This window comes from Mustela erminea, chromosome 2 (genome assembly GCF_009829155.1).
Source record: "Mustela erminea isolate mMusErm1 chromosome 2, mMusErm1.Pri, whole genome shotgun sequence".
Taxonomy (NCBI): Eukaryota; Metazoa; Chordata; class Mammalia; order Carnivora; family Mustelidae; genus Mustela; species Mustela erminea.
The window spans coordinates 26,610,330-26,625,976 of NC_045615.1; the positions used below are offsets into that span (position 1 = coordinate 26,610,330).

At 42.0% G+C, this 15,647-nt stretch overlaps 1 protein-coding gene across 7 annotated transcripts in view; it reads left to right on the forward strand.

Moving 5' to 3' along the window:
* TRIM2 (tripartite motif containing 2) overlaps positions 1 to 15,647 on the forward strand; it is a 119,687-nt gene that overhangs the window by 92,951 nt on the left and 11,089 nt on the right. For all 7 annotated transcript variants that reach the window (XM_032332542.1, XM_032332544.1, XM_032332547.1 and 4 more), the window contains 3 exons: positions 9,154 to 9,257; positions 9,500 to 9,667; positions 15,333 to 15,501. In XM_032332542.1, coding sequence (XP_032188433.1) covers positions 9,154 to 9,257; positions 9,500 to 9,667; positions 15,333 to 15,501 — 441 coding nt within the window. The remainder of the gene's footprint in view (positions 1 to 9,153; positions 9,258 to 9,499; positions 9,668 to 15,332; positions 15,502 to 15,647) is intronic.

Genomic DNA, 15,647 nt, shown 5'->3' on the forward strand with positions numbered 1-15,647 from the left:
TAGGCTACAGCAGGTGGAGTTTATATTAGTAATTAGAAGACTTTCAACTTTTTTTTTTTTTTACAATTTTAACTTTATTATTTTTTTTTTAAAGATTTTATTCATTTCTATGCCAGAGAGAGAGTATGCACAAGCAAGGGGAGTGGCTGGCAGAGACAGAGTCCTCATTGAGCAAGGATCATGACCTGAGCCAAAGGCAGACACTTAACTGACTGAGCCTCCCAGGCATCCCTATAATTTTGTTTTCGAAGTTTAAGTTTCTCTGTACAAGTCAGCTTTTAGGTGCATAACAATAGAACATGCACAGTTTGGGGGGCGCCTGGGTTGGCTCGGTCAGTTAAGCATACAGCCTAGGACTCTTTGGCTAGGTCAAGATCTGTGGGTCAAGGGATGGAGTCCTGCTTTGGGTTCCACACTAAGCTGGGAGTCTGCCTCTCTCCCTCTGCTCTTCCCCCCCAGTCACGGTCTCTCTCTTTCTCAAAGAAATAAATCTTCAAAAAAAAAAAAAAGATAAAATACACCTTTAAAATGTTATTTAAAAAACAAAAACAAAAACAAAAAACTCACAGTTTGTCCAGTCCCTCTGTGCTGTGTTGAAGCCTGCCACATGTAACCCAAAATTCACTAAAATTCAGCTATACACCTGGCAGGATAACCACGGTTCTACTGTTCCCTCAACGGGTCTCACACGTACTCAAGGCCCTCAATTTGTGCTTCAGAATGTATAGTTTTGTTTTGTTGTTTTTCTTTTTAAATTTTTTTGTTTTTTTATTTTTTTAAAGATTTTATTTATTTATTTGACAGACAGATCACAAGTAGGCAGAGAGGCAGGCAGAGAGAGAGAGGAAGGGAAGCAGGCTCCCTGCTGAGCAGAGAGCCCGATGCAGGGCTCAATCCCAGGACCTTGGGATCATGACCTGAACCAAAGGCAGAGGCTTTAACCCACTGAGCCACCCAGGCACCCCAGGATGTATAGTTTTCATAACACATGTATGAGGTTCATTCAACAACCATAAATAATGTGCTGATTCTGTGTGCTCATGAGAGTGAATCCCCACTTTCTGGGTGATGGAAGGGATTTTTCAGGGCTAAATCTGACTCCCATTTTCACCCTCCTCACCAATTATCCAGCCCCCAAGTTCGATGGAATTCTGCTGTTGAGCACTTACTGTGTGCCAGATACTTGGCTGGGTCGCGGTACAAAGAGGGATGAGATTCTGACTGTGACTTAGAGGAGGCGACCATCCAAAAGAGACAGAGGTGTACAAAAATGTACCTTCAGCTTCCATCAAGACACAGAACACTGGAGTGGCAAGGAGTCCCGGAAGGTTCCCAGAGATAGCCTCTGAGCCTAAGCTGGCTCTGAAAGGCTCTGTCAGATGTAAGGGAAGAAAGGGTGCTTCGGATGAAGGGAGAGCAGGTGCAAAGGCAGGAAGGTGAGAAACTGAGCGGTTCAAGACCGTAAATGATGCCATCCTCTTGGAGCCTCAGATGAAATAGAAGCAGAGAGAAGGTCGTGTTTTCCTTGATAAGGAGCTTGAACTTTGGTCTCAGTCTCTGGGGAGGGCCAGGGAGATGGTTTCTGTAAGCCTCAGTGATGCTTATGCTCACTGGAGTTTGAGACCCATAGCCGGGTCTCTGGGGAGGCTCTGAACTGGGTGGTGTAGTGTGGTGGCTTACTAAGTTGTTTATTTCCAGAGAGCCTGGAGGCATTCTAGGTCATGTAAAAGTGTCCCCCAGGAAGCAGTAGTCCACTTGAGCTAATTCAAGTGCTAGGGTTCAGAGTGTTTCAGTGCAGTGAAGAGGAAATGGCCAATTTATAAAGGCTTAGGAAGGGGCGCCTGGAGGCTCAGATCCTTCCTTAAGCGACTGCCTTCAGCTCTGTCATGATCCCGGGTCATGATCCTGGAGTGCCAGGATGGAGTCCAGCAGCAGACTCCCTGGGAGTCTGGTTCTCCCTCTGACCTCTTCACCCACCCACTGTGCTCTCTCTCATTCTCTCTCTCTCAAGTAAATAAAATCTTAAAAATAAATAAATAAATAAGCAAACAAATAAATACATGCATGCTCCGGACGGAGAGGGCAAGGCTCCGGGACCAGACTGAATTCTCGGTGTGTGACTTGCGTGCTGTAGGGACGTGAGCGGGTAGAGCGAGTGGCAGTTAAGGCTGTGCATTCTGAAGCCGGCTGCCCTGGGTCCCAGCCCCCAGCACTGCCACTTCCTCATCTGTGCGGTCCTGGCTAAGTTTCTTCTCTCAGTGCCTCAGAGTCCTCCATGGTAGAAGAACCACCCGCCTCCTAGGGGCTTCGAATAACGACTGGTACTGAATGATGCGCCGTCCACTTTAGAGAGGCAAAGGGAGGTAATACGAATTGACATTTTTTTTTTAAACATTTTATTTATTTATTTGACAGACAGAAATCACAAGTAGGCAGAGAGGCAGATGAGAGAGGGGGAAGCAGGCTCCCTGCTGAGCAGAGAGCCCGATGCGGGGCTCGATCCCAGGACCCTGGGATTATGACCTTAGCTGAAGGCAGAAGCTTTAACCCACTGAGCCACTCAGGCGCCCCCTAATTGACATTTTATTCGTAGCTGTCGTATAGAAGTAAGAGTTAACGTAAGTCTTGAAGAACAGTCAAGAACTGAAAAGACTCCCTCATTTAAACCCCAGCCTGCTATTTATTAGCTATATGATTTAGGGGAAATTATGTAACCTTCTGTGCCTCAGTTCCTTTATCTATAAAATAGGGATGGTATTAAGGTGTACTTGATCTGGAAAGGATTAAAATAACATATGTAAAATGTATTCACAGAGTTCAGGTGTATAGTAAGGACTCAATAAATGTTGTCTGTTGTTGTTACTATTATTCTCATCAACCCAGGTAAGGATAGTCAGGAAAGGGGGCGGATTTCAGTTTTGATCAACCAGGCTGAAGTGTACCCTAGGCCCTTTAGAGTGTAGGTTTGGAGCTCAGCAAAGAAACCAGGGCTAGAGATCCATTTGGGAGTGAGACGTATAAGGAAGTTACTTTAAATCATCAGCTTCAGTGTGGTTCAGGAGGGAAGGATGGGGAGCGGAAGAGAAGGAAGGACTAAGCGTTCTCTGAGCCAGGCTTTGTGCAGTCCATTTCTATGTGGTGTCTTACTAAAAATCTTACTTAAAATCTTTGGTAGGGACGACACCCTTCCAGCTCCTTATGCCCCCACAGCAGAGAATATCTACCACAACACAGGAGGCACATGCTGGCGTGCACACCACCTCCTAACTCTGGGCTCTGTGATTTCATGTTACCAAGCGGGACATCAGCCTTGAGGGGAGCATTTACACTACAGAAGTGGGTGAGAGCTACAAGTCCGAGCTCTTCCCATGGTTCCTACCCCTCAAGAGCCAAATTACCGCTACATATAACTATCCCTCCTCCTGAAGAAATGGGGGCTCCAAAAGCTTTAGGGCAGGACCCAAGACACCTGGGCCTCTGATGCCCCTGCCTTTATTTATTTATTTATTTATAAAATGTTATTTATTTATTTGACACAGAGAGAGAGATCACAAGTAGGCAGAGAGGCAGGCAGAGAGAGTGGGGGAAGCAGGCTTCCTGCTCAGGAGGGAGCCCGATGAGGGGCTCAATCCCAGGACCCTGAGATCATGACCCGAGCCGAAGGCAGAGGCTTAACCCACTGAGCCACCCAGGTGTCCCAGCCCCTGCCTTTTTAATTGTATGACGATTCCTCTTCATCTTAAATGTCTTTTAACCACCATGGTTTTCCAAAGTTGAGAGATTTGATACCTCCCACGTCTGAAAACTGAATTATATGCCCACTGTGAATGAGTTACTGTGCTAACTCTGATACTGTGCTGGAAAACAATCCTGAATGAGTTTAGGGAGGTAGCTTAGAGCATCTGTTGATGAAACACCGGGATTATTTTCCCCTGCACTGTTAGAGTTTGCTGACTAGAAGCGGTGAGCTGGTTTTGTCAGCTACTAAAGAAAATCATTAAATGAAAGGGAAGCCAGAAGACGTGGGAGGGAGTGAAAGAATCACAGCTGAATTGTTTCAAATTATGTAATGCATACACCATACCTTAATACGTCAGTGAGAAGAATGGAATGGAACACTCCTTTGTACTCTTCGTATTCTAGTGGGCTTTCTTATAATGTAAGAGGGATGTCCTGAGTGCTAGGCGCTGTGCTGGGGTATGGGGTGCACAGCAAACAGGACAGATGTTGCCCCTGCCCTTGCAGAACTAACGTTTAGAGAGGGACAGTTAAACAGTTAAAATGCCATGTGCTAGAGGATGGAGTTCCTAAGGGTTTTAGAGAGAAAGCACGAGCCATATGAGCCCAGAGGTAATCAGGAACCTGGTATTCTAAAGTCTAATTAGAACCTGGTGTGCTAAAGTCTAATTGGAAAAAAGCAGGGGTGCTAGGGCACCTGGCCTGGTGCTCAGTCCGTTGAGCGGCTGATGCTTGGCTTTGGCTCAGATTGTGATCTCAGGGTCCAGATCAAGCCCTGCGTGGGAGTTCTCACTCAGCAGGGAGTCTCCTTAAGTTTGTTTGTCCCTTTCCCTCTGCCCCTTCCCCCCACCTAGCTCTTCTGTCTCTCTATCACTCTCTCTAAAATAATAAATCTTTAAAAAGGCAAACGGGGGAGAGTCCTGACTGGCCCAGTCAGTAAAACATACAAGTCTTGATCTTGATCTTGGGGTCATGAGTTCAAGCCCCATGTTGGGTGTAGAGGTCACTTAAAATTAAAAAAAAAAAAAAAAAAAGGGAAGGCTGTTTATAAGAGCGGGAGACCTGAGTTTTATTCTTTTCTCTGTCTTTACTACCTTTGTGATGTGTCTAGCTTCATTTTCTCATCTATAAAATGGAACAGTTATATTTGTCCTGCTAACTCTTGGGATTGTTCCAGGGAGTGCATTAGAGAATATACTATGAAAATGCTGTAAATATTACTGAACATTTTGTTTTTCCATGATGTAACGTGGGGTGTAATTTACTCCGTTGCTAATAATTCATCCGTGCACTCACGCATTCGACAAATATTTGCTAAGCACCTACTTGTTTGAAGAGTCTGTGTTAGACACTGTTTTTTGCTTGAGTTCATCCTCTTGCATTATCCCATTCAGAGTATCAAGATTTGTTTAGTGTTAATTCTCCTATTAGGTTGGAGTCGGGGGTGGGAGGAAATTCGCAGTTCTTTATCCCTGTTTCAGTCCAGGGGCTTTCCTTGAGTGATCTTCCCGGGGGCATGGGTGGAGGTGGCCGGGCAGAGCACGGATGAGAAGCCGTTGGTTTAAATATTCATTTCATGCTTCATGGGCTAGTTTAACATCTGGGAAAAACCAGTTTAATTATCTTATGGAATTGTTGCCAAATTGTTTATAATTACTTTTAAGACTGGTGTTACTCATTTTACTAGCCAAAACATAACCACCGAATGAAATCTTGTACATCAACATAGTCAGGAAAAGATTTTATAAGTACTATGTGTGTTTATGTTACATTTATATTCATTACAAAAGAACTAGTTTTAGTTATGTAGAATACTTTGGAGGGGGGATTTTCTGTAGTCCGAACAGAATATACTAAAAATCTTGAAGAGTAAAGCATGATCCCAAATTATTTCTAACTTGTGGAATTTATTTTATTTTGGTCCCAACATACTTGATAAACGGCTGGATTGTGGGCATTTCAGCATGATAATATGCTGTAGTTCCACGTCATTACACACCCTCGATATTTTTGAAGCTTAACTGCTAGTGAAGATAGCATTAGCTATCCCTCAAGAATATGCTGGCAGTTTTGTTTGATCTTCAGGAATAACACTGTGATCCTGCTATGCTTAAAAACTCAAATAGATTTTTTAGAAAAATGATCAGTACTTTCTGGCAAGATGAAAGATACCCTTAAGAATCAGAAGGTATTACTAGTCATGCCGACCCCAGCTGTTTGAATACTAAGCCACGTGGCTTAAAAAGATTTTTTAAAATAAATGTAAAATTGAAATGGCAGTGTCTGCTCTATCTAGCTTTTTCAAAAACATATAGTCAAGGGGTGTCTGGGTGGCTCAGTTGGGTAAGCCTCTGCCATTGGCTCAGGTCATGATCTCAGGGTCCTGGGATGGAGCCCCAAGTTGGGCTCCCTGCTTCTCCCTCTCCCTCTCCCCCTCCTCTCTGCTTGTGCTATCTCCCCCCACCCCTCAAATAATTAGATAAAATCTTTAAAAATACACACACACACCCCTGGACTAATGGATGTTCTTCCAACCCTGTGATTTTATCTATTTGTGGGGCAGCAGACTCAAGCTCGAGTTAACTTGAGACCGAGAATGAGAGCTGGGCCAGCTCGGAGCACTGTAGCCTAGTAGAGGCTATAGAGTCTAACAGCGTGGTCTTTGGCATCAAGTTTCCATTGCTCTCATGACCTGGTATTGGTAGGCACTGAGCATCTCCGTTCATTTCACACTGGGCAGAGCCTTCCTTCTCCTTGTTCCAGACGGCATTGACGTGGAGCCCAAAGAAATGTCTTCCCAAGTTTCGCCTACGCTCAGAAATGTATGTTCATTTCTGCAGAGATGAAAGTGTTAGTATTTTTTGCTCATGTACATTGTCTCCGTCAACGTTTGCAGAAGGAAAATGAAATCTTTTTGTCTGAGGCACCCCTTAGCTTCTGCTAAAGCTCTATTCTCCCCATGGTTTTTCCCTTCCTTTCAAACATCAACCTGCTGCCTGCAGAACCTTCTCTGAGTAGAATAGGCTTTGTCCTGAGCAGGTCAGTCAAACGGTTAGATAAAAGAGGGCAACAGGCAGGTGTCTGTCCCTGCCTGGGCCAGAAGGACAGCACCAGAGTCCATCTACCCTGTTCAGGTGTTTCTTATGCCCCTCCCCATTTTCAGTATTTCTTTCCCCTCCCAGTGTGTCCTCCAGGCCATGGGTGCCCTCCCCAATTTACATAAGGAAGGACCTAGAACAGCCTGGGGTTTCTTCATGGAGGCACTTTTGTTTATGTTCCAATCTGAGCTGTAGAACCTTGCTTTTTTATTGTGTTTCTTTACTTGGTCCCTAGTTCTTCCTCTTGCTCATAACCTCTTGCTTATAAACACATTTGTTTTTTATCAAATATTCCTGACAAATTAAGTCTCATTCTTGAGCAACTCTTGACCTTGCCCCCAGTACCTTTAAAAAAGTATGTATATGGGGCACCTGGGTGGCTTAGTCGTTAGATGTCTTGTCTTCCGGCGTTCAGGTCATGATCCCAGGGTCATGGGATCGAGTCCCATGACAAGGAACCTGCTTCTACTGCCTGCCACTCCCCCTGCTTGTGCACGCTCTCTCTCTCTCTCTCTCTTTCTCTGAAAAATAAATAAAATCTTTAAATATATATAAACTGAATTCAGACATCAGCAGGAATGCCCAGGAGCTAATAAATACCATGTTGGCACATGCCTTCCTTAAGAGTTAAACACCCCCTCCCCTGCCACCAACAGACAGCAACGTGTCATTTTAAGAGAGTGTTAGCTGTTATCATAAACGTGCTTAACTGTAGGGATTCTCCGAAGATCAAGTATAAAAGATCATCTCTTCTGATATGTTTGAAATCAAATAGAACTCGTTCTTCTACAACGTGGAAGATGTTCTGTTGAGAATCTAGATCTCAAACTTTTCTTTTGTGTTAGTAAGATTAGATGAGACATAGAGGTGGTGAGTAAACTTGGGAGGGTCCTGGATTTCGGTAAAACAGCAAACTGCGCTGTGGATCGGGTTGAAGCCAATAACCAAAGCATTCACTGGACTGATCCAAGCTGCAGACTAAGAAGTATAGCTGCAACTTTTTCCCCAGACCTCCTTTGTTTGCCTTTAAATTTCCTTGCCTCTCCTCCTTCAGGGAGGCAGATAGGAGGCTTGTCCTCGCCATCCCCTCCAATGGCTGCCTCTAGAGTAGCCCTTTTCTTGCGGCTTACCCCATGTCTCAGAGTGTCCGTCTTTGCTGTACATCAGGCAAATGAACTTGGGTTCGGTTACATGGTGAGTACCAAGTGATCCAAGTAAGATGTTTCTGCCCAGCAGTTCTGCTGTCAAGTGTATTCCGAGCTGAATTCCATTGCCAGTGTCACTTCATAAGCCCACAGGTCTGTTTCAGAAGAGTCTAACCACGTCTGAGCAGTGCGTAAGCCCGCGTCTGACGCCAGCCACCATCGGTGTGCCTGCGGCACCACGTTCATGCCTAGAGCCAAAAGATCACATTGCTCTTTGGAGTAGGATAAAAAATGAAATGATAGGGTGAAATGAAATGATAAAAAGTGCCTCCCGAAAAGCTGAGATGTAGCTTTTTCTAATTGTGAAAATCGAAACCTCCTCCCTGGTCCTTTCTGAGCAAAGTTCAATCTGTTTCTGTCCCTTAATATTTACACATTTACACGGTCCTATTGAAATAAGTTACAAATATTTGTTTGAAACAAAAAGAGACATCTGTTAACCCATAGATGCACTGGCTTTTTTCTTCCTCCTGCCTCATCTCTCATTGAAAAGCCTAGTATGGTTGAGAGTATTATTGGATTAATTAACTTTCCTTTTGTATTTATTTAATCCAGAAGGCGCTATGAGATACCGAGTCTTTGAAAATAATGCATAAGTTAATCATTACATGACCATCAGCCTGCTAGTTTTATAACATCTGAGGCCCTGTGGTTTGTTAAATGTACTGAAAGCTTCTTCTTAGAAGCTTCTTCAAGTCAGGTTTCTTCCAGAAGCTGCTGAGTGAGAGGGTGGGGTTTCAGCAAAACTCTAAAATAAGGCCCTCTGCTGTTGCTTCTCATTGATTGTAGTATTAGGTTTTTTATTGTTTGTGAAATCTTACATACATTTTAATATGATTATTAATATAATATTAAAATAATATGTAGCTACAGCTTAAGACAAGATTGCATTTGCCTAAAAAAAGTGATTTTTACAAAAACTTTATTGGTCTGGAAGAGATGTTTAGGAGCCTATACATCAGGTCATGGTGGGAGAGGTGCTTTTTTTTTAAGTATAATTTTAAAAAATACATTCTCAGGTTCCCTATGGAAGCCTGGCTAATTCTCTTGAAGAAACGGGAAGATCTAATTCTCTGTTGCTTAATCTCTGTGGTTTTATAATTTGTTTCTAGGTACCAAAGGAAGAAATAAAGGAGAATTTACAAATCTCCAAGGGGTAGCTGCATCTACAAGTGGAAAGATACTAATTGCAGATAGCAACAACCAGTGTGTACAGGTATGGCCCCTCATATACCTTTCATATGCATATGCATATACCTGTGCATTTTTTCCTACTTAAGACTTCAGATCTACAGTACAAAGAAAGAAAGAGAAGCCTACAATCGGGTATAGGCTTTTCTTCAAATGGGATTTGCTTGTCCTGGCCTGTAGTACATTTGACGGGCGTGTTCTTGACTGTTTCTTCCTCACTCATCTCTGTGCAAGTTCACGTTCCAAGGAATGTCCTCTGTTTTGCAGATATTTTCCAATGACGGCCAGTTCAAAAGTCGGTTTGGCATACGAGGGCGCTCTCCTGGGCAGCTGCAGCGGCCCACAGGAGTGGCTGTGCATCCCAGCGGGGACATAATCATCGCAGACTATGATAATAAGTGGGTTAGCATTTTCTCTTCTGATGGCAAGTTTAAGGTAAGATTAAGCTGCCAGGTGGCTGCTAACCGGTAGAGAGAAATAGGAACTATAAAGATGAACTTCGACAAGTTCTCATATACAAAGACCTGTTCACATTGTTCCATCTAACTTTTATAGAGAGGAACAGTGATATTGTCATAAATCTTATATATAGGAAATAGCGGCTTCATATTGTCAAGCCGTTAGGTTGCTCAGTCACTTTGTTTTTACGTATGATCATATTTACCTAAATGCAATGAAGAATAGCTATTAGAAAATAGTATCGAAGGGGCCATTGATATCTCCCCACTTAACCCACAGATTGGCATGTATGAAGTTGCCTTCTACTGTCTCAGGCCTGTGATAGAGGATGATATGGGAGAACCAGAATTGTAAGACCTGGTTTGTATCGTTGAAAAACCTACAAGCCTCTTGAGGAAAAATGACACCAGAATGACACAAAACCATTTGTGTCAGCCTCGAATCAGTCATACATTGTTTGGTGCAATCTGAAAACCTACTGGTGAAATGTGTAAATAGGAATTGGGAGGACAAGAAAATGGCGGCTGGCAGCACAGAGAAAAGGGGAGTTTGGTTGTACTTTGCCGGGGGGGGGGTCCCATCACTTGACATATTTGCTGTTGTCCCCAGGATCATCTCTTTCTTTAGCAAGTCATTGAAGAATAGAGAGCCCGCTAGGGGTACCAGGAATCTCTCTTATAAGGTGTCCTCAAAGAATATTATCATGCAGCCTGTTTTCTGTTGTTCTCAGGAAGATTATGAGACACTTTGTCAAACATGTTTTCAAAGTCTGTAAACATTGTGCCTCCTGTATTGCCCTGTTCAGCCTGCTAGAGGCTTCTCATGTACTTTCACTCAGACAAATCAACCTTTTGGAATCCCAGGTCTGCACCTTATGAACTACTGATATAAGTTCCCTGAGCCTTGGTAGTCTTCTATGTCAAAGTTGGATTAAAAAATATATATATTTTATGGGATTTGGGTAAGGATTACAGATTTATTTTTGGATTTTATATTGCCTTGTATGAAAAAGGCATCTGCGTCCAGTAACCCCGTCCAAAAAATGAAGTCTGTTTATCAGCTGTGATTTGGACTCCAGGACTTGCCAGCACTTGGTCAGAACTTTCTTTTCACAGATGGTGAACAGAGATTGAAAACCAATCTCTGTTCAGAGATTGATGCTCTTCATAATCTATTTTGGGATCCTGAAGATTACACGAAGTTCACTCGGTAGTTTCTTTTTGGAGGAATTTATATTTCCCTTTTTAAAGTTGTTGGATCACTACAGTCACGCCCTCATTTTTATTAAAACAAGTTACTTCCATTATTACTAACCCTCAGATGGGAGCCTCTGTTTTATGTGGGGCAGCATCTTTTCGATCTAGGAGACTCAAAAGCTGTAGTTTCTAATTCCGCCACATTCTTCAGTTCAAATGCCACACAATTCTTCTGCTGCCCTTGAGGTTTTTTTTTTTCCTTGTTCCACTACAAATTTGATGACTCCATATGATGGCCACGTACACAGAAAGGCCTCTTGCCTTTCTAGATCTCTAACTTCTTCCCCTTCTTTTTGTGTTTTTGTAATTGTATTTGTGGTAAGACATACTCAAATACAGCAGCTTTAACATGAACAGAAGGAAAACTTTTCAGCGACATCCATCTAATTTGGAGACAGCCCATTGCCTTGCGTTGCATACTCTAGCAAAATCATGACCTGTCTCTAACTTCATAAACGAATGCTAAAACAAGTATAAAGGCAACAGTTTTATGTCTAATATACTGAAATATTTTATATCTACTATATTAAGACATTTTGAAACTGGAGTTTTGTACTTAGGAGAGAAGGCCTTTTTCATTCAATTTTTCGATAGTTATATGTAATAGACACTGACCTGGGAGATCTAGATCCTCACAGCTGGAATACTGTTGTAGTAATTGGAATAAACAAGAACACTTGTGCCCTCTAGAGGATGGATAAGGTAGAGTTTCAGCATACCTTTTTATTTTCAGTAGGCGTTGATTGGGAGTGAAAGGATAGCAAATAAAAATGCTTTAATACTGGGGCACCTGCGTGGCTCAGTGGGTTGAGCCTCTGTCTTCGGCTCAGGTCATGATCTCAGGGTCCTGGGATCGAGCCCCGCATCGGGCTCTCTGCTCAGCGGGGAGCCTGCTTTCTCCTCTCTCTCTCTGCTGCCTCTCTGCCTACTTGTGATCTCTGTCTGTCAAATACATAAATAAGATCTTTTTAAAAAAATGCCTTAATACTGTAATAGGAGCTCATCCAACTTACCATTTACTGAAAGATACGCATTTTCTTTTCATGGTGTTGGTAAAATTAAACACGTGCTCAGAAAGACAAACCCTCCACACGAAGGTGAATTCTTTGTGTTTGTTCCTAGTTAGTTCTAGAGACATAACCACTTATCCCCTTTTCTTTCTTCTACTCCCCAAATTCTTAGCCCTAATTTTCATTCTTCTCTGCTTCTGATTTTTTCCTTGCCATCTTTTCTGTCAATTTACATCTTTCAGCCCATCTCAGGAGGCTTTTGTAACCCTAGAACAGACCCAGGGGCCCCAGCATATCCTAAAATATCTCCTCTCTTCCTTCTTCAATTCAAGGATCTACTTGTTGAGTTAAATACTTCTATTTACCTGTTTCAAAGTCAGAGTCTAAAATACCTCGGCTCACTGTTGGGTTTAAGACAGGGGACACGTTGTCAGGCGAAGTGCAGTAACTCTTAGTTTTACATTAACATGTGAATATTACTTTCACACTCACACTAACATGGTAAAATCTGGTGCAGCTACACTGGGAGTGATGAAAGTAGGAGAAAAAGAGGTTTGCACTCAACATCTCAGGTTTTCTGCCCTTTTTTTTTTTTTTTTAAAAGACCTGCTCTGGCTCTTACTGCATGATGGAATGGCATCAGTCCTTTATTTTCTGTCTTTGTTCTATGTAATTGCCATCTATTGGTATTCTATGACTGAGTCATTCTAAAGTACAGCTAATGTTCATAGTGTTTGCTGGTAATAATATTCTTGCTGTAATAATCAGAGGGTCCTCACTTCCTTTTGATCTCTACTAACATATCTTCCATTAAAACATGAAAGAATACAGTATCTTTACAGATCGTTATGGTACAGCCTCTTTGATCTCTGAGCTAATTTACAAAGTCAGAATCAAATTTATATAACAGATTCCCTTGGAAGAATCCCGTTGTTTCCTTCCTAAGTAAATGTGTCTCTTCGTACTCAAGAGAACAAATTTGAATCTCATCTATAAGCTTATAAGAATGAAAAATCCCACACTGTCTGAACTCCCACTCTGAAAAAGTCCCTATCCCTCTCTCCATACCCTCTTTCTGCACAAACCTGCATGTCTCTGTTAACACTTGAGTGGCAGGTATGACAGCAATGGAATGGGTGGAGAGAAGGAGATTTTGTGCCATCTGCTGTGCTTGGCGCACTGTCCTTCAGAATCTGCATGACCCAGGAGGTAATGCAATAGCTACCATTTTACAGATGAGAAAACTGAGGTACCAACTGGTAAAAGAGTAAATTTGGCTCTGTTATTTTGATCCTGAGTTTGAATGAACTGTGGTATCATAAAAGAAACTAGGAAATCAGGAGGTGCTAATTTTTTTTTTTTTTAAGTGCTGGAAATGTGATAAATTTGGCTTAATACTGGTTGAGTTTAGGGTAATAACTTGCAAAATAGGTCAGGGCTAAAGATATGGTTTTGAGACTTACACACAGAGGTGAAAGTTGATGCCATTGCTTGGAGGTCTTAGAAGAAGTGTAGAGAATTACGCTGTCCAGTTTGGTAGCCACTAGCCACAGTGGATGCCAAGTTCTTGAAATAGGACTGGTCTGAACTGAGCTGTGCTATGCATGTGAAATACACACTGGATTTTAAAGACTTAGTAAAAAAAAATGTAAAATATATCATCAGTAATTTTAATATTACCTTCTGAAATGATAACTGTTTATCATATGTTAGGTCAAATACAATATATGATTTACATACTTTTCCCTTTTTTCTCTTAGTTTTTCTGATGTTGGTTACTAGAAAAATCTTAATTACAGATATGGCTTATGTTATATTTCTACCAGGCAGAGAGAGAAAATAAGAGGACTAAAACAGAACCTATGGAAATGTAAATTTGGGATTAAAAATTTTAATTTAAAAAGTAATACATGTAGATAGGTTTTTAAAATAACCCTACCGATGAGCATCAGATGAAAAGTTAAGAGTTTCTTCTGCCAGCAGTAATACCGCTAGCTTCTTACTTTCTCTTCCAGGAATACATATACAGACATAAACCCATTTAAATCAGGTGGGCTCAGACTATACCCATTGTTCAGGACCTTGGTTTGTTTAATAATACGTTTGAGGAAGCATTTATAAAAACACACAGAGATCTGCTCTACCCCCTAGGCTTCGGTGCCTAGGAGAGCGGCGGCTCCCTCCCCTTGGGTGCTCCTTGTCTGTAGTGACCCATCCTATTAAGTTTTTAATAGGATCATAAGTTTTGTTCAACAGGCTTCTGACATCGCCTGTTTGAATTCTCCCAAATCTCCCAGTCTCCCAAATCAAACAGTCAATACCAGGCACTTTAAAAAGGACCCAGTGACCGTATTTTTCTCTGTAATGAGACGGAGACATCTCCAGGTTAGGGGCTGGTCTTGGCGTTGCCTACTCAGTGCCTGCAACCCTTAGCCACAGAGTTGGTGCTCCATTTACTTATGCTATATGGGTGCATGAGTAAAATATTTCTTTATAATGTTGCTATAAAAGTATATAAACAGGCATTTATATAGTCTACTCAGAAAAATGAATAAGATTTAAAATGAATATGGTATGTGTTTGAAAGAAATCAGATGCTTTCCTCCCATCTTAAAATACTGAAAACCGAAACTATTCAATCATCATGGTTATCCTAAATAATACTAGGCTCTTGAAGTCCATATATTCAGCAAATATTTGTTGAGTCCCTGTTGGGCACCAGGAAGTACACTAGGCTCTAAGTACATGGTAGTGGATAAAACGGACATGATTCCTGCCTTCATGGAACTTACTACTGGTGAAGTCCAATGCCAGAGGCTTGGTGATTTTGATATTAATTATGATCCCAATAATGACAACGATAGCTTCCCTTTAAAGACTGCCTAATACAGACTATATTATACACTAAATACCTTTTGACATTGTTTTACTTGTATGTATTCCAAAAATGCCACTGGTAGTTACTGAAGTCTTTTTTTTTTTAAATACACTTTTTGATGTATAAGGAATCCAGAGCTTGAGGAAATCAAATGTACTTGTGCTATTCTAGGTGTGTCTAAAGCAAGCAACAGGTGTAGAATGTCTCCCTCCTCCTTATCCTGTGATCTTTTGCTAGACCATACTGCATCTCTACAAGGGAACTGTGACCTCAGCTAGGGGGATTCAAGAACATTTTTGGTGGTGATCCCCTTAAAAAGTAAGGATTTCGCATAAATCTTAGTAGGAGTTAATGAAAAACAGAAGCCCGTGACCTATGAGTAGTTGTCCCCCCCCCCCCCCCCGTTTGAATATTCAGGTACATTTGCACTAAAACAGATGTCTGCCTTCCTGTTCCGTAGTGTTTTAAACCTCCTTCTCTGTACTTGTTTCTAACAGACAAAAATTGGATCCGGAAAGTTGATGGGGCCCAAGGGAGTCTCTGTGGACCGCAATGGGCACATCATCGTGGTGGACAACAAGGCGTGCTGCGTGTTTATCTTCCAGCCAAATGGGAAGATAGTCACCAGGTTTGGTAGCCGAGGAAATGGGGACAGGCAGTTTGCAGGTACACTCGATGGTAATATGTAAACCCCCTTTTTTATGCTTCTTCTGCTCACATTTGCATGATGTTGGAGCATGTGGAAGATGCCTCAATCCCCAGTGTTTGCTGGCTTTGGGAAAGACACTGGGGATGAAATCTTAAGGGAAAGC